This window comes from Pseudophryne corroboree, chromosome 2 (assembly GCF_028390025.1).
Source record: "Pseudophryne corroboree isolate aPseCor3 chromosome 2, aPseCor3.hap2, whole genome shotgun sequence".
Taxonomy (NCBI): Eukaryota; Metazoa; Chordata; class Amphibia; order Anura; family Myobatrachidae; genus Pseudophryne; species Pseudophryne corroboree.
The window spans coordinates 418,458,440-418,484,618 of record NC_086445.1 but is presented as its reverse complement, the minus strand read 5'-3'; the positions used below and the strand labels follow the sequence as shown (position 1 = coordinate 418,484,618).

At 43.3% G+C, this 26,179-nt stretch overlaps 1 protein-coding gene across 6 annotated transcripts in view; it reads left to right on the top strand.

Moving 5' to 3' along the window:
* CFAP47 (cilia and flagella associated protein 47) overlaps positions 1–26,179 on the top strand; it is a 1,065,013-nt gene that overhangs the window by 488,982 nt on the left and 549,852 nt on the right. For all 6 annotated transcript variants that reach the window (XM_063953487.1, XM_063953488.1, XM_063953489.1 and 3 more), the window contains 3 exons: positions 3,786–3,838; positions 13,551–13,696; positions 21,520–21,622. In XM_063953487.1, the coding sequence (XP_063809557.1) occupies positions 3,786–3,838; positions 13,551–13,696; positions 21,520–21,622 (302 nt within the window). The remainder of the gene's footprint in view (positions 1–3,785; positions 3,839–13,550; positions 13,697–21,519; positions 21,623–26,179) is intronic.

Here is a 26,179-nt window from a genome sequence, read left to right as displayed (position 1 = left end):
TTTCAGGCCCTTCTCCAATACCTTGATTTCATCTCTTGCTAATAAATGATTACTGAGATTGAAAATTTTAGTTTTTCCATCTACCTTAGTTGTTGGCTCCTTCTCCTTTTTTGAATTAATTGTACGCCTATTCCTTTTCTTTAATCTATATTATGTCCGTTTGGCAATTTTTCACCCTCTGCAACCCCTTTTGGTTTTTATTTTATATGTTGGCGGTTTCTTCCCCTGTACAAAAAAGACTGTGTCTCCTGTGAATCTGAGAGTACTGTGTATTTTATTAAAACGGCTCTTGGGATCATCAGTCCACATTGTTAAGGGTTAAACATCACGGCTCCAAGGACAATAAGCATAACATCCAGCTTTAAATGAGGGAGCCGCGGAGCAGAAGTGATGTAGTAGATCACCTTAGAAACGGGCATTCACCACGTTGAGCATTGTGGGAGATGTAGTGTCCCTTCAGCCCGTCAGCGGAAGTGAGGTAACGTTACCGCGGCAACATACGGACGGCCGCAGCGGACTGGTTAAGCACTATGGGAAACGTAGTGCATTAGAGATAGCAACCGGAAGTGACGTCATGTCACCATGGAAACGCGCTACAGCTACAGCTGGTCGTAAGACAATTAGGGAACGACTGTAATAGAGACCAGCTGTCATTAGAGCGCTCTGATTGGACAGAGGACGTTTAAATATTCATGATTTTGGAAGCTCCATACACAAACTCCTTGAAAAAGACCCCAGTGCAGGGGGTGGAAACGCGTTGGAGGTGACAGCAAAGAACGCCCAGGACGGATGTGTGACTGTGACACCGGAGTATCCACTGCAGCATTGCCTAACATCAAGGGTGCCCGGGACTCACTCTGTATATGCTGATTTGAACTGTTTGCTCAGTTCAAAGGACTCTTGTAATTACATTCATTATACCTGTGCTGGACAGACTGCTGTATATGCATTGTGTGGAGCGAGAATCTTTTTTAAGCCATTAAAAGCATATGAAACTGTACTTCACTATATTATATTTTTTTCTTCTTCCCATATATCGTTTGAATCATTGGACATTGCCCTAAGGGAAAGCCAAACCAGAATTGCTTTCACATAACCTGCATTTAAAACAACAGCGCCGGATAAGTTATACTCATTTTGTTTCTTTGTACACTTACTGCAAGCATGTCTACCAGATGTAGGTCATATATCTGAATGGGTTTCTTGGTGGGTTTACAGGGGTTTCTAACCCACTACTCAGTAAATCTATACGTGTAATAGAGCAACATCGATGGTGCTTCAATATTTGATTGTTTTCTGAAATGCTTATTCTCTGCAGTTTTGGCCTTATCGAATTTGTACTGAAATGCTGCAAAACTGCTGAAAAAGCAAAAATGTGGTTTAATAAATACACCCTAAGTTGCAAGTACAGTACAAAGAAGCCTACTTTCCACTACCTCTGAGGACAGGTCAAAACCAAGTTATTTTGCAGGATCATATCTTTGGTGCGTTACTAACAAGCAGCTGTGCTTCTTTTCGTACCCCTTCAAGCTCTTTAAATTCTGCTCCACATTGTCACTGACCTAGGTTGGGGGTATTGTGAACTCGGGGGTTCTCACGATGGTCGGAACAGGGATGGCTTAATATAGGTCTTCCTCATACAGGACTCTGACAGTAAAGCTTGGTGAAAATATTAAAGAGCTTTATTGCAGGAAGAGAGCAACACAATGTCACATAGCAGAAAAGAAACGTATGGGGAAATGTCCAGGCCTATAGGAGAACTTGTAAGCAATGCTAAGGATTCCAGAAGTCCTTGTGAGTGTTGGTACAAGATAATAATGACTGAAGAACTTGTAAGTGATGTTTTTAAAGATACTGGTGACTTGAAGAACTGGTGAACGGTGGTTGAAGACTCTGATGATTTATATGCCTTGTGAGCGGTGACTAAAGATACTGATGATTTATAAAACTTGAGAGCGGTGGTTAAAGACACTGATGATTTGTAGAACTTGAGAGCGGTGATTAAAGACACTGATGATTTGTAGAACTTGAGAGCGGTGATTAAAGACACTGATGATTTGTAGAACTTGAGAGCGGTGATTAAAGACACTGATGATTTGTAGAACTTGAGAGCGGTGATTAAAGACACTGATGATTTGCAGAACTTGAGAGCGGTGATTAAAAGACACTGATGATTTGTAGAACTTGAGAGCGGTGATTAAAGACACTGATGATTTGCAGAACTTGAGAGTGGTGATTAAAGACACTGATAATTTGCAGAACTTGAAAGCGGCGTTTAAAGACGCTGATGATTTGTAGAACTTGAGAGCGGCGTTTAGCCCGCAGCACACGCTGAGTCCAAGAAGCACTGGTGACTGGATTGCAGAGAAACACACCAGCTGCAGTTTACGCTGAACTGTGCAGCAACTGGCACCTGGAAGTGCCGGAGACACTGGGGTACGACTGCAGAGAGATATACGTCAGGAACAAGAGCACTGGCATCCACGTCAGGGGAAAAGACGATACTCAGGCGCCGAGGCTCTGCCCGACGTCTGACTTTGAATCTCGCGCCTCCGCTGGATTGGTGGAACAGTCTGATGACGTCACCTGCTCCCCGCCCACGTGATGCCGGGTGTCATGGCGGCGCCCCTGCCCCGGGGAACCGCCGGGAGCCGCGCCGGCCAGACGCTGGAGCCCGTAGACCACCGAAGGCGGGTGCCGCAACACAGACCAGCAGGCACGCAGGGGTAAGCGCAGTGATCGCCGCCTATGGCGTGTGACACACATCACAATATCTTGTTGTTGCACATAGGTATACAGTAATAAGAGATGCGTAAGCATGACAAGCCCACAGTGAGCAAGTAAATTCCCAATCATTCAGTTTCCTTCTTAAGAAGCAAAACAGATACTTTCAGTCACCACCGTCTTGTCAGGGAAATCCATGCATGCTCCTGTGTAGATGGGTACATATGGACAAAAATAGCAACAAGATGTTGCAAAATGGCATTTGCACAGGCTATGTTGCTAATGTTAGAAATTAACTTTTTGTTATTAACTCACCATTATAATTCTATTTATTATGCATTTTTCCCCCCCATCTGGTAAAGTCAAGATAAAATAAATTACAAACAAATTGTGATTGAAATTGCTGATTGTTTAGTTACATGACCTTTCTTGATATAATTATGTTTAAAACTTCTTACCACTCAGCTGTCTCTCAGGTTTGATAGTTGTTATGTTTTTTTTGTCGGAACTGTCTTTTAACACAGTATGTGTCAAGCCTTAAACCCTGAACATTCTTATAACTCCATTCCTTTCACCCCTAATTGTAGTTCTAGTTCTACAATATAATAATGTATAAAGAAGGCAGATAAAAAATTACATTTCCCTGTCCTCCTCTCTCTTCTTTCTATTATTTTTTGTATTTGAGTTATCAAAATGATCCTTTAAATTCAATAATCACACATGGGGCAGATGTATTAAGCCTGGAGAAGTGATAAAGCAATGATAAAGCAGTGATAAGTGCAAGGTAATAACGCAGCAGCCAATCAGCTCCAATATGAAAATTTATAGTTAAGAGTTGATTGGCTGGTGCAGTATCACCTTCCACTTATCACTGGCGTATCGCTTCTCCAGGCTTAATACATCTGCCCCATGATGTCAGAGCAAAGGAGGAGTAACAGAGGTCACTGTGGGCTAAATATTTGGCCAGGGTTCACAGTGCTTAGATGTTGTGGCAGATGACTTAAACATTAATTAAATATGTCTAGAGATTAACAGTGTGAAATATTACTTGTTTCTTACAGTGACAGCTCTATAGAACATGATCTTCACATGATTTCTGACACAAGTAATGAAGGTACAGTATTCTTTCTACCAAATGGAAAATATCACTTAGATTATAAGGATAATATCTTTTCAATCTATAAAGGCGTTTTTGTTACACTAAACCAGTTTAAAGGGTGCACAGTTTACTATAGATACACATTGCATCATAATAGTAGACTTTCTAATTAATCACAAATCACCACAGAAAACATTATGTAATCACCGATTTGATAGATTAATAAGTCCGATGTTTGCTTCTTAACAAAACTGTAGGATCATTTATGGTTTTAGTTTAAGAATATTGGAATTGCTTACCATGACATTCACCATTGCCATGTGGTAACACTGGCTTATCTTTTTTCTTTCCTGTATTTATTTGTGCTTCCATGTTGATTACGATTAACACTGTATATTTGTTGTTAATACGAGTATTACTAATAAAGAAAACCATATTTGTAGACTGTAGAATATACTTGAACATTATGCAACATTATTGGAAACTAATATATAGTTTCGGTTTTTCTCCCACTTACCACTGTGTTACTGTTTTAAGTAATGTTACCAATCTCTAGTGAGAAGCAAGCAATGAATGTGTTTAGTGTGTCAGTGTGGCAACATTGCAACCTGACATGTTTAACAATAGAGCTATATAATATGCTAGTGTTTTAATATTGTCACAGTAAAATGAAATTATATTGTAGTTAGCAAAATTACAGACAATTAAGGGGCTAAAGTGTTAAACATCCAACTGTGTATCATTTTATGCATCCCTCCTACCCCAGCATACAAGTTCTTCTGAAGTCGCTGGGTGCCTCAGGGTGATGCTAAGTGCCTATGACATAGACCCTTCTCAATTGAGACAGCATGGAGTTATTGTAGCATGTGATGATTCCCTCCTGATCAGTGAATATGTAGAGGTTTCTCAAAGAATTGAGTACCAGTCAGTTTTGTTATTTTGCCATTGCTGTTATTCAACTTGACAGTGAATAGAAGAATGCGTATTGCTTGGCTCCAAATTACTTACACTTTAAATGGGCCTTTGCTCATGTTTTGTTCATATATACTCAAAACGCTTAATCATGAGCATGTATTTCATAACTGTGATTCTCTGATGCCTTTAAAGCTGTCACTCTTCGGACTTTACAGTAGTCACAAGCTTTTCAATTGCCGCAAATGGTGTACCAGAACCTCAACACTACTTTGAACATAATTATATGTCCTTTCCTAACATAACACCAGTTAGAATTTGTCCTTGGGTAATATCTTCTTTTCATTGGTCACACTATTATCAATTCCACCCAGCACAGTGTACCAAGCTGAGCCTGGTCTTTCATGTCCCAGCAGACACCTTACTGCAACTAACTTGCAATATGCCCTTAAGTGATTATAAACAAATAACTATTATAAAAATATAATTATTAGTTCAGGCACTCTGATAACAAACCAATTAATAAAAGGTAGGTCACCTTTGTGGATTTGAGTAAGATATTATAATACAACAACCCATATGAATACTCTGCAATACTAAGTTTAAACAGATGCAAGAAAGATATAAAATATCACAATGGAGTGCTTAAATAGAGGTATATTTATCAAAAACAATTTATTAATTGTATATTACGAAGCAAGTATTAAAATGTATAAAAACAATATTTTACACTGGTATTCAACACCGCACTGTATCACATATTTATCACCGCAAGGCGCAAATAGACAGTCCACATCTAGAGCATGAAATGTTCATGTATAGCTCCACTTGTATGTTAGCAACAAACTTTTATAGATCCCAATAGTGATTCCAAAGATTTTTAGTATTAATGAAGATCGGTTATTGTGCTGGTTGTCTCAGCATAGCCCGCAGAGCGTGCGCTATGCTACCACCTCCCCGCCGCCAAAGTATTGCTCACCACTCTGTCCTTAAGTGATTAGCATTAGTTTTGTACATTGAAACACTAAGGTAACATTTGACAATTTGCCAATTACTGTATAAACCACTTACCTGGCTAATATTTTTTCCAAAAAAACACTCAGAAATTGTAATTTTTTTAAATGATTGATTAAGGTTAAGAACATCTATTTAAAACTTAATGCAATTTTATAAAAAAAAGTAATTTTTTAAAAACATTGTTAAGTATCGACTTTTTTTTAAACATCAGTGATCGATATATAGGACGATTATGTTAGACGCAGCAGCTCTCGCCAGCGCCCGACCGTTGCTAAGCAATGGTCCCAGCGCATCACGGCCGCTGCGCTTCCTCCTCCTGTTCCCCGCCGGATCCATGGCAATGCCGGGACACCGTGCGCGCTGAGCCGCCGGGTCCATAGCAACGCCAGGACGCCATGCGCGCTGAGCTGCCGGGTCCATGGCAACGCCGGGACGCCATGCGCGCTGAGCCGTTGGGTCCATAGCAACAGGGACGCCACAGGCGGGCCGCTTTCCCCATTGCTATCCAATTAATCAAGCACCTGTCAGCGTGTGGTCGTGCAGCAGGGCAGCTGCACGACATTTTCTAATTAGGTTCTCTGCAGCCATTGGTACAGAGACCTGTTATATTCTCCCTCAGTGCTTTACACAGATGCCGGTGATAGCTTCCTGTGAGCTGTTCCTGCTCTCGAGAAATTCCCTGTCCGGTGTTCTGTGGTCCGGTCTACCTCGTTCCTGTGGTGCTGACTCCTAGGTCCTTCCAGCCTTCCTGTTGGTAGAAACCTGTGTCGTTAGATCTCGAAGTTCCTGCTCACCTGCAGTTGTTCCCCGGTGTTGTGAGTAGCGGCCTTTGCTGCGTCTTGCGGCCTTGGCCGTAGAGTTTCCGTTATATTCTTTGCTGGTGTTTTTGTGGAAGTGCTCCGCCACAGCTGTCCCCCCCGGTACACGACGGTGCCGTGTAGGGGTGGACAGTGTTACCTTTGTTGCCTTTTCCATTGGTGGCCGTGCCGCACATACGTTTAGTTTTTTAGTTCTGCAGTAACCCCTAGCTCTGTGTTTTGTATAGTTAGAGGTCCCCTTGTTTCCATCCAGTCTCAGTTTACTCCTTGTCTCATACTAAGACCGGGGGGCATCGGAGTTGGGCAGACCTAATCCGCCCTTCAGACGCGGCTGCCGTGGGCCCAAAACACATAGTCTCGCAGGCGTAGACTGACCACGTGGGTGGAACAACGGAGTAAGGGTTTTAGGGGTACTGCTTTACTTTGTCCTGAATATCAGCATCACGTTTCTGTGCTCGGGACTTACCCACTCTATATCTTACGTTCGGAGCACAGAGAACGTAACAGATTAATGATCGGACCATCGAGACATTTCATCTTTAAATTTTCCTGGCAGCTGCTCCTGTCTGCAGCCGCAGGGTGTACACTGGGAGGCTGAGGACTGCTTCTTTTACATTTCCTCAGTAGCTAGAGAGAGAAGCAGCCACTGAGTATACACAGGGATGCAGCGGCTTCTTTCATTAGATTTCCCTGGTGGCTGCAGAGAGGAGCAGCCGCTGGGTATACACAGGGACACAGCTGCTAATTTTATTACACTTCCTCTACAGCTTCAGTGAGCAGTGATGTGTGGTAAGGTTAATGGCTGGGGAGGCACTGGCTAGTATCACATCTGGATTTACACACACATATATGAACTCAAGGGTTCATATGGGCATTATACAAAGGTTCAGCGGTATATACTTTGTTACCCTGTATATATGTTATAAATATCATCTTTGTATTATTTTAATAATTTTTATAGCCAATAAACTGGACAATACTAGAGTATGACAGGTGAGGCTCTGCCTACCCTGGTTGTATATCATTGCCAGAGAGGAGATGGGGGATTTTCCCTTGGGCGCAGTGATTGGCAGGCACTGGGGGAGGAGGCATGGATGAAAGGGGCTGGGAGATCCCTATGAGAATGGTGGCTGCTGGAAGATTATCTTGCAGCAACCGCCGAGGGGTGATTCTGACTGGTCGCTCGCATCTGATGTGACACACCAGGCAAGTGGTTAATAATAAAATATGTCTGAGAAGTTATACACTCAAATTAAAGAGGTAAGTTATCTCCATACCATATCATATTAATTATCCTAAGTCAGAAGCTCTTCCTATGCATATTAAAGAAGACACCAGATCTTTGTTAGCTAAAAACATTCATTTTACTTGGTGCACCAAGAAAATAAAATATTTAGGCATATTTATGACAAATTCTTATGGGTTGCAATATATGGAAAACTTTACTGCTCTTTTTTCTAACATCACAGCTGACCTTCGTGCCTGGAGAAGTCAGATTATTCCATGGTTTGGGCATTTTGTTACAATAAAGATGAATATGTTGCCTAGTATTTTATATCTGATACATACTATCCTGGTGCACATTCCCTTTGATGCTCTAAGTCGGATGCAGAGAGACTTTCTTAATTTTATCTGGTTAGACAAATCTCCAAGACTTAAAACCTCTACACTAATCAAAAGTCCACTGGGAGGGGGCAGAGGTCTACCAATTTAAGGAAATATTATTTTGCGACTCATCTAAGCTAGGCGCTCACCTGGTTTTCTACGACAGTTAACCTTCCCTGGGTGCAGATTGAGACGGCAGTGGCCAGGGTGCTTTCTCTTGTGTCTCTCTTCTCCCCAGTGAGGTCCAGCCTAGAGACACATGATTGTTTCAGTTACTAAATTTGCTGACCATATATGGTTTCTCTGTATCCGACGCTTTATTCTTTCCTCTTTCCCTTCCCCACTTACCTCTATATGGGATATCCCGTATTTATCCCCGGGTTCCTCCTCTCTCCGGTCACACACATGTCTACAACTAATGGTTCATCCTAGGTTTGGTGCTCCCTAGATACTTTAGCCTATAAGTAACAAATTTCAAGACCTATTTTTTATGAATAAATACAATTACACTCTTTTTTAAACTCTTTGCCTAAAGCAATGATTTTCCAACAGCTTATACCTCTTGAAAGATTATGGAGTCTATTCAATGCATGTCTGATCCTCTCTGACTGGTTGTCACGATCCAGGTAATTCCTTATCAGTATTTACCTTCCAAATGCCTCTTGAGACTGTCCCAGCGTTCCAAGCCTGGATTCCATCTGCACTGTTTGCATGCACCACGCTGCATCTCATTGTCTCAAGTTTCTTCACTGTGATTCTGGCAGCTTCATGGTTTAAACTCACATGCAAGTTACAAACAGTCTTTCCCTCCAAGTTCAAACATGGGCACAGCCATGTTTGTTTTCATCACGTTACTTTTCAGCCTATCAGCTGCACTCTGGTTTCTGCCTAATTATCCAGCAGCTGCACTCTAGACTCTGCTTAATCAGCCAGCCAATCCCTGTTTCCCAGCTGGTATGAATGTCCTGTTCCTGGGCTGGAGGGTTGTCAGTGCTTCAGTTGTCATCCTAGTGAAACCAGTCTCTTCCTATTGTGGTCGTTCCTGCCTGCAAACTCCACTAGAGACTCACACCAGTTCCACTCACCATGGTGCAGCCTGACTCTGCAGTGTCTCATCATTGCATCCTGTGACCGGCAGTTACCCAACACTTGCTTCCAGCGGTGCTCTGCCCTGCCAGTAACCATTTGTGTTCCGCCATCGATCTCCAGTCACCATCGGTGTTCCGCCAACGATCTCCAGTTACCATCGGTGTTCCGCCATCGATCTCCAGTCACCATCAGTGTTCCGCCATCAATCTCTAGCTACATCGGTGTTCCGCCATCGATCTCCCATTGCACCCTGCGTCTGGCAGATTACTATAAGACCAGCTTCCAGCATTCCAGCTTCCAGCGGTGCCCTGTTCCTGTATTCCGGTAATCTGCGCTCACAAGCATCTCCTGTATATGCTCTCAAGCCTCTCCTGTATATGCTCACAAGCATCTCCTGTATCTGCGCTCACAAGCATCTCCTGTATATGCTCTCAAGCATCTCCTGCATATGCTCACAAGCATCTCCTGTATCTGCGCACATAAGCATCTCCTGTATATGCTCTCAAGCATCTCCTGAATATGCTCTCAAGCATCTCCTGTATATGCTTCTAAGCATCACCTACATAACTCCTCGTTCTCAAGCTACAGTTTGCATTCCAGCATTATTAACACAGCTCTTCAGTGCATTGGTGTGGTAAAGGACTCACCATCTCCAGGCCCTTTAAGACTGTTCTATTGTACCACACTTAGAGACTTCCTATGTGCATCTCTGAGAGCTGTGACTTGTCATCCTGTTACCATACTGCTGACTGTCGCTATCATTTGTGAGCTGAGTTCATTTAATAAACCTGTTGAACATATCCTCTGTTGTCATGGTCACGCCTTCAGGCTTTAGGTACTGCAGGTACACGCATGTCCAGGAGTCCTATCTGGCCTCTCACATTTAAGTATACCTCAGCCCCTACAACTGAGGCTTCCAGTAGTGAGCACCAGCCCTCAGTTGTGACACTGGTTTTGCCCGTTTTCGACTATGCCAATCCAACTTTTTTTTTAAGTCGGATTGACATAGTCGAAAACGGGACTAAAACCTGTAGGATTTGGCCGCAAATGCGACAAAACACGTGGATCCACGTGGATCTGCCTATCCACGTGTTTTCCGGCAAGTCGGAATTGCCGACAAGTTGGAAAAACGGCAGCACCATTGAATAGGTCGAATCATGACTTGACCTAAAAAAGTTGGAAACTTCAATTGAATAGACCCATATGTCTTTATTCTCCTACGAGGCAAGATATTATTTCCATATTATATAGTTTATTGCATTTATCAGAATCGGATTATATTCTTATTCATGAGGGTAAATGGGAGAAAGATTTGGGTCCTCCTCTTAGAGAAGATGCTTGGAAAATCATTAGGCAAAATGTTACACAATCTTCTATATACTCTTTGATTAAAGAAAATGCATATAAAGTCTATACTAGATGGTATTTAGTCCTCTTTATACCAAATAATATCTACCCTTCTTCCTCTCCATTGTGTTGGTGGTGGTGTGGTTGTAGAGGGGATTTTATTCATATTTGGTGTAGCTGTCCTAAAATCCGCTCTTACTGGTTTAGTATCGAGTCCCTCTAAGGGAATATCTCAACTGCAGTTACTCTGAACCCCTGGAACTCCCTGTTAGGGCATCCCTATCTTTAGCTTCAACATCACTGACAATAAGCTTTTACTTCAAGTTTTATATGCCTCTATGTACGCAGTAGCTAAATGCTTGAAGCAACCTTTGCCTCCACCAGTTTGGTTCATTGCAATGATTGGGAGAAGATCACTTTCTCATAACATAATAGATCATATTAGTTTGAGAAATTTTGGGAACCATGGTTCACCTCTATCTCAACTACTGCCCTAAGGTTATAAGATATTTCTTTGGCAACTTTGGACTTTGGTTTGATTTAAACCTAACGTGGGCTTTCTTTGTTATCTTGAATAGACTTCTGAGCTGGGGTTTTAATAAGATCCTTTTGGGTTATTTTATTATATATCCTCAGTGAGTGTCCTATTGTTTGCAAACATTTATCTTATTGTTATGTACTACTATATGGTTTTATGGTATTCTAGCCAGACGTTCTGGCTGTCTATGGTGATACCCCCCCTTCCCCCGACTCCCCGCTCCTTTTCTTGTGTCTCTGTTACTCTCTCTTTTATCTTTCCATTTCTTGTTATTCTTTTTTTGTAGAATGTATATGTATAAATGTGCCAAAAGTTCTTACTCATGTATGCACTATGTTACATTATATTCAATCCTTTGGCTCTTGTCTCTTTTGCACCAGAAAGTATCTTCATTGTATTTTTGTACATTTGCACTCGCTTTCTTCCAATAAAAACAAATGAATTACAGAGAACAATAAATATGCTAGAATATGTTAGAATATTTGGTAACCATATAACGAGCATAATATTTACATACATATTGGGGTTTATACTGGTTTACATAATTTAGGGGTATATTTACTAAAGTGTAGACTTTTAGAAGGGGAGATGTTGTCTATAGCAACCAATTACTGTAGATTCTACTTATCATTTATCTAGCACTTTCGAGAAAATAATAGCTAGAATCTGATTGGTTCCCATAGGCAACATCTTCACGTCTAAAAACCTGCACTTTAGTAAATATACCCCTTATTGTAAATGCAATAAAGACAAAAAATGAAAGGCAAATTTTATTACTCTACATGTTGCATTTTATGCAGTTTTATGTGTGCTAATGGGATGCAGTCAATTTGCCAGCGGTCGGGATCCTGGCATTCAGGACACTGATGCCGAAATCCTGACAGCCGACAATGCCGCCAGCTGGAATCCCGCTGCACCAGGGCTATTCCCACTCATGGGTGTCCATGAGTGGGAATAGTGTAGTGTAGTGAGCGCAGTGAGCCAGTGAGCCACCGATATTGTAGCGTGGCGAGTGCAGCGTACCCGCAAGGGGATTCCTAGTGCTCACCCCGCTGCCGGAATTCTGGTGGGCGGCATGCCACTGTCAGGATATGGACAGCCGGCATCCTGTCTGCAGGTAATACATAGCAAACCCATGCTTATAGGATGAGATTAGGATTGCTTTGTATAATATGTAGACTATAATTTATTTTTCTGCTTTCGCCTTCATTTTAGAGTATGCTTCTGAAAGACTCCCTCCCCCCAATAAATTTATCTTAGCTTTTTAAATATCAACTACATCAAAAATATATGTGCAGACAAAATAACGTGTACCTAAGAATTCCTAAACCAATGGATCCCAAACTGGATGCCGAGGCACCCTAGGGTGCCATGGGGCACTTGCAGGGGTGTCACGAGTTTGTGGTCCAGGACCAAATATAACTATTTATGGTCCAAGTGAAAGCCAAAACCAGTGCTGGCATCTGCCAATCAAAAGTATATAGGCAAATAGAAGTGCAACCCTGTCCTCCCCCACATAACTGGCCCTAAGGGTGGCAAGTAAACATTATTGATATAATTTAATACTTTTTGCTTAATATCAAAAAGAAACTTTTGGCCTATGGTTGCCATAAAAAATGCTGTTACTCAAGGGAGTCATGATGTGAGAAAGTTTGGGAACCATGTGTCCTACACAATACCAGAAGGGCTAGATTCCTCTAAGCACTGTTATCTACTTTCTGTGTAAGTTTGAACAAAAGCTATGATGTATATAAGGCAATGAGTCCACTTTTATTAAATCAGTATCGCCTGGTTACATGAATATTTTTAAATATTACTAGTAACCATTTTATATGAAACCACATGCCTTAAACATTTAGCTGTAAAAGTTGGCAATGTTACCTTGCACCTATAGTAATTTCTATAGCACAATAGACCTCACCTAACAAGCAGTCCATACTATTTCAGTAGACAAAGAGTAATGCAGTGATTAAACGGATTGACTTACATTGACATTGATAGATCCAGGTTTCAAAACCCATTGTCAGTTGTTTGTGACCTTGGAGAAGTAATTTGTCTCTCTATCTCTCAGTCACCATATATTGACTGTAAGCTCCTTTGATTAGGAAAATCTCTAAAAAATAAATCTGGAACAGTACTCCAAAACATTGCATTCATTTTACAAATCATTTAAAAGAAAAGATAGATATTGTCGTGGAGTGATGTCTGCCATTTTTTTTATCTGTATGTAGGTAAGAGCATATTATCTTTTTGATAAAATAAAGTTTTGAATTTCTACTATTCTTATTACTTTGTATTTTTATGATGAAACACGTTATCGTTTTATCTGTAATCTATTTTTTAATACTCTACTATATTTGGGTTTATTAGAGTAATTTCTGTGTGTATTTTGTCATTACAGGCCACCAGTCAACTTTACAACGTCAGTTTTTTTGTCCATTAAAATCTATTGTCTTAAGAGAAGGCATGTCTGCTAGCTTGCAAGTTAATTTTCTCCCATTTGATCTTGGAAAACGCTACTGTACAGTTGTTTTCACCAATGCAGAGGTAAATATATATATATATACTTGGGCTACTCAGTAAAAATGTATCAAATGTGTCAAATTATGTATCTATATAACATTGTGAAAATCAGCACAAGAAACCAAAAAAAGCAATGTATTCTATTAATGCACTTTTGTTCAGTCCAATATTTATGACATTAATACAGTGCATAAGGCAAATGTATTGGTGGTGGTAGAAGAGCAAGACTGGATATATTACATCCATATTATATACAGTATATGAAATATTGTAAATAATGCAAATCCTGCATTAAAGCATTTTGCATAGATTGCACACATGAGAGACTATGTTCCCCAATATTATCATTGAAGAACAAATAATACAGATCTTGTATGTCATTGGCTAGTTGCATCATGACTAAACCATGATGATGTTTGTTAATGACCCACCTCAATATAGACCATTTATTGCCAAAACAAGAACAATGGCAGTGTTTAACATAAATACATTTTAATCAAGACACCTACTGTATGTTAGTTTTAAAACATAGTCTATAGCTAAAACCTCATTAACTATGTTACTATGTAACTATGTTACTAAAGGAGCACAAAAGCTATAATTGTGACTACAAACATAATATCTTAATGTAACTATTAGGGTTGGGCATCGACCATCATAGTTAATCACTGATGGTTTTTCCATAGATGGTGGAGATCCAATAGTTCTACGCCATTGATGGCACATAGCCCTTCAACATTTTGTTACCTGGTGTCAGGACATGGAGAATAGCTCCCCTCCCTGTAACATGACCAAAGAAGCTCCACCCCCCACCTCTGATTGACCCAGTGAGTAATAGACCAGGGATGACCATCGGTGGATGAATAAATCAATGGTCCTCGGTCAGTGGTTTCATACCATCAAGGTTAACCACAAATGGTACCATCTGTTTGACCATTGATAATTAACCCACCAATGGCCATCCCTAAACTGTATAAAAGAGCTGAGCAAACATTGAAGTGCAATGATAAAAATAATTTCCATACTGTGTAATTGATCAAGTAACAGAGAAGATAAATGTATCCTGATAATTTAAAATATGTTTAGGTTGGTGAAAGTTAATCTACAGGGCTCCAAAATAGTGAAAGCATTTCCGATCAGAAAACTGAAAGCTAACATTAATCACTGAGAAAAGGGCTGTCACATTATATGTACATGGAGTAAGGGAGAAATCATTGAAAAACATCTTGATTTGAGAGATATGAAACAGTTCCCGGATTTAATTAGGGAGTCTGAGAGTTACATTAATTCTACCACTATTTCTTGTTAGATAAAATGATAGAGATTAAAGTTGATCAATGAAGAACTAATCCATTCCAGTTTATCTTTTGCATACTTCTTTTCAATAACCTAAATCTTTTGGGGTTTTTTTGCAGTTAATCAGTAACACAGTTTAACCTTTTTTACATTTCATTTATAGTAATTTCTCTATCGTCCTAAGTGGATGCTGGGGTTCCTGAAAGGACCATGGGGAATAGCGGCTCCGCAGGAGACAGGGCACAAAAAAGTAAAGCTTTTACCAGATCAGGTGGTGTGCACTGGCTCCTCCCCCTATGACCCTCCTCCAGACTCCAGTTAGATTTTGTGCCCGAACGAGAAGGGTGCAATCTAGGTGGCTCTCCTAAAGAGCTGCTTAGAGAAAGTTTAGCTTAGGTTTTTTACTTTACAGTGAGTCCTGCTGGCAACAGGATCACTGCAACGAGGGACTTAGGGGAGAAGTAGTGAACTCACCTGCGTGCAGAGTGGATTTGCTGCTTGGCTACTGGACACTAGCTCCAGAGGGACGATCACAGGTACAGCCTGGATGGTCACCGGAGCCGCGCCGCCGGCCCCCTTGCAGACGCTGAAGAGAGAAGAGGTCCAAAATCGGCGGCTGAAGACTCCTGAGTCTTCATAAAGGTAGCGCACAGCACTGCAGCTGTGCGCCATTTTCCTCTCAGCACACTTCACACAACAGTCACTGAGGGTGCAGAGCGCTGGGGGGGGCGCTCTGAGAGGCAAATAAAAACCTTATTAGAGGCAAAAAATACCTCACATATAGCCCACAGAGGCTATATGGAGATATTTAACCCCTGCCTAACTTCAAAAATAGCGGGAGACGAGCCCGCCGGAAAAGGGGCGGGGCCTATCTCCTCAGCACACAGCGCCATTTTCTCTCACAGAAAAGCTGGAGAGAAGGCTCCCAGGCTCTCCCCTGCACTGCACTACAGAAACAGGGTTAAAACAGAGAGGGGGGGCACGGATTTTGGCGATATTGTATATATATATAAAAGATGCTATAAGGGAGAAACACTTATATAAGGTTGTCCCTATATAATTATAGCGTTTTTGGTGTGTGCTGGCAGACTCTCCCTCTGTCTCCCCAAAGGGCTAGTGGGTCCTGTCCTCTGTCAGAGCATTCCCGGTGTGTGTGCTGTGTGTCGGTACGTGTGTGTCGACATGTATGAGGACGATGTTGGTGAGGAGGCGGAGAAATTGCCTGTAATGGTGATGTCACTCTCTAGGGAGTCGACACCGGAATGGATGGCTTATTTAGAGAATTACGTGAGAATGTCAACACGCTGCAAGGTCGGTTGACGACATGAGACGGCCGACAATCTATTAGGACCGGTCCAGGCGTCTCAGAAACACCGTCAGGGGTTTTTAAAAAAAACGCCCATTTACCTCAGTCGGTCGACACAGACACAGACACGGACACTGAATACAGTGTCGACGGTGAATAAACAAACGTATTTCTCATTAGGGCCACACGTTAAGGGCAATGAAGGAGGTGTTACGTGTTTCTGATACTACAAGTACCACAAGAAAGGGTATTATGTGGGAGTGAAAAAACTACCTGTAGTTTTTCCTGAATCAGATAAAATAAAATGAAGTGTGTGATGATGCGTAGGGTTATCCCGATAGCAAATATTGGCGTTATACCCTTTCCCGCCAGAAATTAGGGTACGTTGAGAAACACCCCTTAGGGTGATAAGGCGCTCACACGCTTATCAAGTGGCGTTACCGTCTCCAGATACGGCCGCCCTCAAGGAGCCAGCTGATAGGAAGCTGGAAAAATATCCTACAAAGTATATACACACATACGGTGGTTATACTGTGACCAGCGATCGCCATCAGCCTGGAGATGCAGTGCTGGGTTGGCTTGGTCGGATTCCCTGACTGAAAATATTTTATTCATGTAGAGCATTTAATAGGATGCATTCTATATATATGTATGTGAGATGCACAGAGGGATATTTGCTCTCTGGCATCAAGATAAGTGCGTTGTCCATATCTCCCAGAAGATGTCAGGGACACGACAGTGGTCAGGTGATACAGATCCCATACGGCAGATGGAAGTATTGCTGTATAAAGGGAAGGAGTTATTTGGGGGTCGGTCCATCGGACCTGGGGACCACAGCAACAGCTGGGAAATCCAACCTTTTTTACCCCAAGTTACATCTCAGCTAAAAAAGACACCGTCTTTTCAGCCTCAATCTTTCCTTTCCCATGAGGGCATGCAGGCAAAAGGCCAGTCATATCTGCCCAGACATAGAGGTAAGGGAAGTAGACTGCAGCAGGCAGCCCTTTCCCAGGAAAAGAAGCCCTCCACCGCGTCTGCCAAGTCCTCAGCATGACGCTGGGGCCGTGCAAGCGGACTCAAGGTGGGGGGGTAGTCTCAAGAGTCTCAGGGCGCAGTGGGATCACTCGCAAGTTGACCCCTAGATCGTACGAGTATTATCCCAGGGGTAAAGATTGGAGAGTCGAGACATCTTCTCCTCGCAGGTTCCTGAAGTCTGCTTTACCAACGGCTCCCTCCGACAGGGAGGCAGCATTGGAAACAATTCACAAGCTGTATATCCAGCAGGTGATAATCAAAGTACCCCTCCTACGACAAGGAAAAGGGTATTATTTTTCCACACTATATTGTGGTACTGAAGCCAGACGGCTTGGTGACACATAGTCTAAATCTAAAATGTTTTGAACACTTACATAAAAGGTTCAAATCGAGATAAAGTCACTCAGAGCAGTGATAGCGAACCGGAAAAAAGGGGACTATATGGTGTCCCTGGACATCAAGGATTACCTCCATGTCCAAATTTTGTCCTTCTCATCAAGGGTACCTCTGGTTCGTGGTACAGAACTGTCAATATCAGTTTCAGACGATGCCGTTTGAATTATCCACGGCACCCCGGGCCTTTTTACCAAGGTAATGGCCGAAAAGATGTTTCTTCAAAGAAAAAAGGCATCTAAATTATCCCTTACTTGCACGACCTAAAAAGGGCAAGTTCCAGAGAACAGTTGGAGGTCGGAAGAGCACTATCTAAAGTAGTTCTTCGACGGCACGACTGGATTCTAAATATTCCAAGAATCGCAGCTGTTTTCCGACGATACGTCTGCTGTTCCTAGGGATGATTCTGGACACGGTTCAGAAAAAGGTTTTTCTTCCCGAGGAAAAAGCCAAGGAGTTATCCGACCTGTCAGGAACCTCCTAAAACCAGGAAAGGTGTCTGTACATCAATGCACAAGAGTCCTGGGAAAAATGGTGGCTTTTTACGAAGCAATTCCATTCGGCAGATTCCATGCAAGAATTTTCCAAAGGGATCTGTTGGACAAATGGTCAGGGTCGCATCCTCAGATGCACCTGCGAATAACCCTGTCGCCAAGGACAAGGGTATATCTTCTGTGGTGGTTGCAAAAGGCTCATCTATTGGAGGGCCGCAGATTCGGCATACAGGATTTGATCCTGGTGACCACGGACGCCAGCCTGAGAGGTTGGGGAGCAGTCACACAAGGAAGAAACTTCCAGGGGGTATGGACGAACCTGGAAAAGTCTCTTCACATAAACATTCTGGTACTAAGAGCAATCTAAAATGCTCTAAGCCAGGCGGAACCACTCCTGCAAGGAAAACCGGTGTTGATTCAGTCGGACAACATCACGGCGGTCGCCCATGTAAACAGACAGGGTGGCACAAGAAGCAGGAGTGCAATGGCAGAAGCTGCCAAGATTCTTCGCTGGGCGGAGAATCACGTAATAGCACTGTCAGCAGTGTTCTTCCCGGGCGTGGACAACTGGGAAGCAGACTTCCTCAGCAGACACGATATTCACCCGGGAGAGGGGGGTCTTCATCCAGAAGTCTTCCACATGCTAATAAACTGTTGGGAAAGACCAATGGTAGACATGATGGCGTCTCGCCTCAACAAGAAACTGGACAAGTATTGCGCCAGGTCAAGAGATCCACAGGCAATAGCTGTGGACGCACTGGTAACACCTTGGGTGTACAAATCAGTATATGTGTTTCCTCCTCTGCCTCTCATACCAAAGGTATTGAAGATTATACGGTGAGGAGGAGTAAGAACAATACTAGTGGCTCCGGATTGGCCAAGAAGGACTTGGTACCCGGAACTTCAAGAGTTGGTCACGGACGAACCGTGCCCTCTACTTCTGAGAAGGGACCTGCTACAACAGGGTCCCTGTCTCTTTCAAGACTTACCGCGGCTGCGTTTGACGGCATGGCGGTTGAACGCCAGATCCTAAAAGGGAAAGGCATTCCAGAAGAAGTCATTCCTACCTTGATTAAGGCAAGGAAGGAAGTCACCGCGAAACATTATCACCGCATTTGGCGAAAATATGTCGCGTGGTGCGAGGATCGGAGTGTTCCGACGGAGGAATTTCAACTGGGTCGTTTCCTACATTTCCTACAATCAGGATTGTCTATGGGTCTCAAATTGAGATCTATTAAGGTTCAAATTTCGGCCCTGTCAATATTCTTCCAAAAAGAATTGGCCTCAGTTCCTGAGGTACAGACTTTTGTTAAAGGAGTACTGCATATACAGCCTCCTGTGGTGCCTCCGGTGGCACCGTGGGATCTAAATGTAGTTTTAGATTTCCTCAAATCCCATTGGTTTGAACCATTGAAAAAGGTGGATTTTAAATATCTCACATGGAAAGTGACTATGTTACTGGCCCTGGCTTCCGCCAGGAGAGTATCTGAATTGGCGGCTTTATCTTATAAAAGCCCTTATCTAATCTTCCATTCGGATAGGGCAGAACTGAGGACTCGTCCGCATTTTCTCCCTAAGGTGGTATCAGCGTTTCACCTGAACCAACCTATTGTGGTGCTTGCGGCCACTGGCGACTTGGAGGACTCCAAGTTGTTGGACGTTGTCAGAGCCTTAAAAATATACATTTCAAGGACGGCTGAAGTCAGAAAATCTGACTCGCTGTTGATACTATATGCACCCAACAAGTTGGGTGCCCCTGCTTCTAAGCAGACGATTGCTCGTTGGATTTGTAACACAATTCAACTTGCTCATTCTGTGGCAGGCCTGCCACAGCCTAAATCTGTTAAGGCCCATTCCACAAGGAAGGTGGGCTCATCTTGGGCGGCTGCCCGAGGGGTCTCGGCATTACAATTCTGCCGAGCAGCTACGTGGTCGGGGGAAAACACGTTTGTAAAATTCTACAAATTTGATACCCTGGCAAAAGAGGACTTGGAATTCTCTCATTCGGTGCTGCAGAGTCATCCGCACTCTCCCGCCCGTTTGGGAGCTTTGGTATAATCCCCATGGTCCTTTCAGGAACCCCAGCATCCACTTAGGACGATAGAGAAAATAAGAATTTACTTACCGATAATTCTATTTCTCGGAGTCCGTAGTGGATGCTGGGCGCCCATCCCAAGTGCGGATTATCTGCAATACTGTACATAGTTATTGTTAACAAATTCGGGTTATATTGTTAAGGAGCCATCTTTAAGAGGCTCTTTCTGTTATCATACTGTTAACTGGGTTTAGATCACAAGTTGTACGGTGTGATTGGTGTGGCTGGTATGAGTCTTACCCGGGATTCAAATTGCCTCCCTTATTGTGTACGCTCGTCCGGGCACAGTACCTAACTGGAGTCTGGAGGAGGGTCATAGGGGGAGGAGCCAGTGCACACCACCTGATCTGGTAAAAGCTTTACTTTTTTGTGCCCTGTCTCCTGCGGAGCCGCTATTCCCCATGGTCCTTTCAGGAACCCCAGCATCCACTACGGACTCCGAGAAATAGAATTATCGGTAAGTAAATTCTTATTTTACATAACGACCAATATAATAAATTATGTTATTTTATATTTAAAGTCTAAATTTCCCTTCCGTTGTGCTCTGATGGCACCTGATCAGATGTTAATTGCAAGTACTGGTAATTTTGGTTCCAAATATGCAGCAAATTAGCATCCATGTGGTACAAAACAATAAAATGTGTTACTCAAATCAGTTTTGTTTGTGACTAGCATTAGGAATTAAAACCTAGAATTATTATTTATAATAAAAGTTGCAGTGAACTAATTTAATGTTTGTCTATCAATGTGTGTACATTATGCATTATCTCCCTTGTCTGCAACATGTATTTATACTGTGTATATATGCAAAATAGGAGGCTTCTTATGCTAAATACTGTGTATATACAGTAATGGCTTGGGAATTGTCATATGTAACATGCACTGTAGGTTAGTTGACACTTGTCAAAAACTAGGAGTTGGATTATACAACAACTCAAGTAATATAATCACATATAGTAAATACAAATCTGAAATAATATATCAGCATGGTTTACGAAGCTATCTTGGCTCATCCCTTTACTTTAATACAGTCTTCTCATAACCGACTCTGATATTTAGAGCATGCATTGTCCACCATTCTATCATTTCCTTGAATGGTAAATAATCAGAACGCTAACCATCTATATCCAACAACACAAATCATGGGATTAATTAAAATCTACTTACCAGTGAATATATTAGTCTTCAAAATTAATGTCATTCTTTTTTTCTCTCGACACACTTACAGATCGGTGACTTTGTAAACTTGATTGAGGGAGTTGGCATTCCTCCATTGCCTTCAGCTTTGATTCCTGTGGATAGTCCAAATGTCATCAGTAATACAATTCCAGGTTAGGTCATTTTTATTTGCAAACATTTTAATATAATGTAGTTTATTATGCAGTGTAATGACTAAATGAATAACCATATTGTGATATGTAAGTTTTATCTCTATATAGTATCCGCAAAGTGTTTTATTGTACAACATCCAAGTATTTCTATTCCAACCAGTGATGTGCTGGGAGGTAAATGCCTCGGGATGCACTGGCTAGTACCAGAGCCATATTTACACACAATACAGTTTGTGAGTCCAAGGATTCATGTGGGCTTTACACACAGTGCAGCAGTATATAAGGATGGAAATTTGGTGATTTTTGATCAGAGATTTGCAGGAATGTTAGGCAGGGTAGGCACTGCCTCACCTGCCATTGAATTTTTGCTCCAGAGGTTTGACTATAAAAATGATTAGAATAATACAAAGGATATATTTCTAATATATTCTTTGTATTTTTCATATACTTTATATAGTCAAAACTGGCGTATACATTAGTAAATTTATGACAGGAAAGGCTCTGCCTCACCTCACCTCACGTCACGGATGCCTACATATTCCTTTCAATGTACTATTCAAGTTAGTGCTTGCTATAATAAGAATTTACTCACCGGTAATTCTATTTCTCGTAGTCCGTAGTGGATGCTGGGGACTCCGTCAGGACCATGGGGAATAGCGGCTCCGCAGGAGACAGGGCACAAAATTAAAAGTTTGACCACTAGGTGGTGTGTACTGGCTCCTCCCCCCATGACCCTCCTCCAAGCCTCAGTTAGGATACTGTGCCCGGACGAGCGTACACAATAAGGAAGGATTTTTAATCCCGGGTAAGACTCATACCAGCCACACCAATCACACCGTACAACTTGTGATCTGAACCCAGTTAACAGTATGATAACCGAAAAGAGCCTCTGAAACGATGGCTCCCAACAATAATAACCCGATTTTTGTAACAATAACTATGTACAATTATTGCAGACAATCCGCACTTGGGATGGGCACCCAGCATCCACTACGGACTACGAGAAATAGAATTACCGGTGAGTAAATTCTTATTTTCTCTGACGTCCTAAGTGGATGCTGGGGACTCCGTCAGGACCATGGGGATTATACCAAAGCTCCCAAACGGGCGGGAGAGTGCGGATGACTCTGCAGCACCGAATGAGAGAACTCCAGGTCCTCCTTAGCCAGGGTATCAAATTTGTAGAATTTTACAAACGTGTTCTCCCCTGACCACGTAGCTGCTCAGCAGAGTTGTAATGCCGAGACCCCTCGGGCAGCCGCCCAAGAGGAGCCCACCTTCCTTGTAGAGTGGGCATTGACAGATTTAGGCTGTGACAGGCCTGCCACAGAATGCGCAAGTTGAATTGTGCTACAAATCCAACGAGCAATCGTCTGCTTAGACGCAGGAGCACCCAGCTTGTTGGGTGCATACAGTATAAACAGCGAGTCAGACTTCCTGACTCCAGCCGTCCTTGAAATATATATTTTTAATGCTCTGACAACGTCCAGCAACTTGGAGTCCTCCAAATCGCTAGTAGCCGCAGGCACCACAATAGGCTGGTTCAGGTGAAACGCTGACACCACCTTAGGGAGAAACTGAGGACGCGTCCGCAGTTCTGCCCTGTCCGAATGGAAAATCAGATATGGGCTTTTGTACGATAAAGCCGCCAATTCTGACACTCTCCTGGCCGAAGCCAGGGCCAGTAGCATGGTTACTTTCCATGTAAGATATTTCAAATCCACCGATTTGAGTGGCTCAAACCAATGGGATTTGAGAAAATCCAAAACTACATTGAGATCCCACGGTGCCACTGGAGGCACAACCGGGGGCTGTATATGTAGTACTCCTTTGACAAAAGTTTGGACTTCAGGAACTGAAGCCAATTCTTTCTGGAAGAAAATCGACAGGGCCGAAATTTGAACCTTAATGGACCCCAATTTGAGGCCCATAGACAATCCTGTTTGCAGGAAATGTAGGAATCGACCCAGTTGAAATTCCTCCGTGGGGGCCTTCCTGGCCTCACACCACGCAACATATTTTCACCAAATGCGGTGATAATGTTGTGCGGTCACTTCCTTCCTGGCTTTAATCAGGGTAGGGATGACTTCCTCTGGAATGCCTTTTTCCTTTAGAATCCGGCGTTCAACCGCCATGCCGTCAAATGCAGCCGCGGTAAGTCTTGGAATAGACAAGGTCCCTGCTGAAGCAGGTCCCTTCTTAGAGGTAGAGGCCACGGATCTTCCGTGAGCATCTCCTGAAGTTCCGGGTACCAAGTCCTTCTTGGCCAATCCGGAGCCACGAGTATCGTTCTTACTCCCCTTTGCCGTATAATTCTCAGTACCTTGGGTATGAGAGGCAGAGGAGGGAACACATACACTGACTGGTACACCCATGGTGTTACCAGAGCGTCCACAGCTATTGTCTGAGGGTCTCTTGACCTGGCGCAATACCTGTCCAGTTTTTTGTTGAGGCGGGACGCCATCATGTCCACCATTGGTCTTTCCCAACGGACCACAATCATGCGGAAGACTTCTCGATGAAGTCCCCACTCTCCCGGGTGAAGATCGTGTCTGCTGAGGAAATCTGCTTCCCAGTTGTCCACTCCCGGGATGAACACTGCTGACAGTGCTATCACATGATTTTCCGCCCAGCGAAGAATCCTTGCAGCTTCTGCCATTGCCCTCCTGCTTCTTGTGCCGCCCTGTCTGTTTACGTGGGCGACTGCCGTGATGTTGTCCGACTGGATCAACACCGGCTGACCCTGAAGCAGAGGTTTTGCCAGGCTTAGAGCATTGTAGATTGCTCTTAGTTCCAGTATATTTATGTGAAGAGACGTCTCCAGGCTTGACCACACGCCCTGGAAGTTTCTTCCCTGTGTGACCGCTCCCCAGCCTCTCAGGCTGGCATCCGTGGTCACTAGGACCCAGTTCTGTATGCCGAATCTGCGGCCCTCTAACAGATGAGCACTCTGCAACCACCATAGCAGAGACACCCTTGTCCTTGGTGACAGGTTTATCCGCTGATGCATCTGCAGATGCGATCCGGACCACTTGTCCAGCAGATCCCACTGAAAAATTCGTGCATGGAATCTGCCGAATGGAATCGCTTCGTAAGAAGCCACCATTTTTCCCAGGACTCTTGTGCATTGATGCACAGACACTTTTCCTGGTTTTAGGAGGTTCCTGACGAGTTCGGATAACTCCCTGGCTTTCTCCTCCGGAAGAAACACCTTTTTCTGAACAGTGTCCAGAATCATCCCTAGGAACAGCAAACGTGTCGTCGGGATCAGTTGGGATTTTGGAAAATTCAGAATCCACCCGTGCTGTTGGAGCACTACTTGGGTTAGTGCTACTCCGACCTCCAGCTGTTCTCTGGACCTTGCCCTTATCAGGAGATCGTCCAAGTAAGGGATAATTAATACGCCTTTTCTTCGAAGAAGGATCATCATTTCGGCCATTACCGTGGTAAAGACCCGGGGTGCCGTGGACAATCCAAACGGCAGCGTCTGAAACTGATAATGACAGTTTTGTACCACGAACCTGAGGTACCCTTGGTGTGAAGGGCAAATTGGGACATGGAGGTAAGCATCCTTGATGTCCAAGGACACCATAAAGTCCCCTTCTTCCAGATTCGCTATCACTGCTCTGAGTGACTCCATCTTGAACTTGAATTTTTGTATGTACAGGTTCAGAGATTTCAGATTTAGAATAGGTCTTACCGAGCCGTCCGGCTTCGGTACCACAAATAGCGTGGAGTAATACCCCTTTCCCTGTTGTAAAAGGGGTACCTTGACTATCACCTGCTGAGAATACAGCTTGTGAATGGCTTCCAATACCGTCGCCCTGTCGGAGGGAGACGTTGGCAAAGCAGACTTTAGGAACCGGCGAGGGGGAGACGTCTCGAATTCCAACCTGTAACCCTGAGATACTACCTGCAGGATCCAGGGGTCCACCTGCGAGTGAGCCCACTGTGCGCTGAAATTCTTGAGGCGACCCCCCACCGCCCCTGAGTCCGCTTGTAAGGTCCCAGCGTCATGCTGAGGCCTTTGCAGAAGCCGGGGAGGGCTTCTGCTCCTGGAAGGGAGCTGCTTGCTGCAGTCTCTTACCCTTTCCTTTGCCTCGGGACAGATATGAATGTCCTTTTGCCCGCTTGTTCTTATAGGAATGAAAGGACTGCGGCTGAAAAGACTGCGTCTTTTTCTGCTGGGAGGTGACCTGAGGTAAAAAGGTGGATTTCCCGGCTGTTGCCGTGGCCACCAAATCCGATAAACCGACCCCAAATAATTCCTCCCCTTTATACGGCAATACTTCCATATGCCGTTTGGAATCCGCATCACCTGACCACTGTCGCGTCCATAAACTTCTTCTGGCAGATATGGACATCGCACTTACTCTTGATGCCAGAGTGCAAATATCCCTCTGTGCATCACGCATATAAAGAAATGCATCCTTTAAATGCTCTATAGTCAATAAAATATTGTCCCTATCCAGGGTATCAATATTTTCAGTCAGTGATTCCGACCAAGCCACCCCAGCACTGCACATCCAGGCTGAGGCGATTGCTGGTCGCAGTATA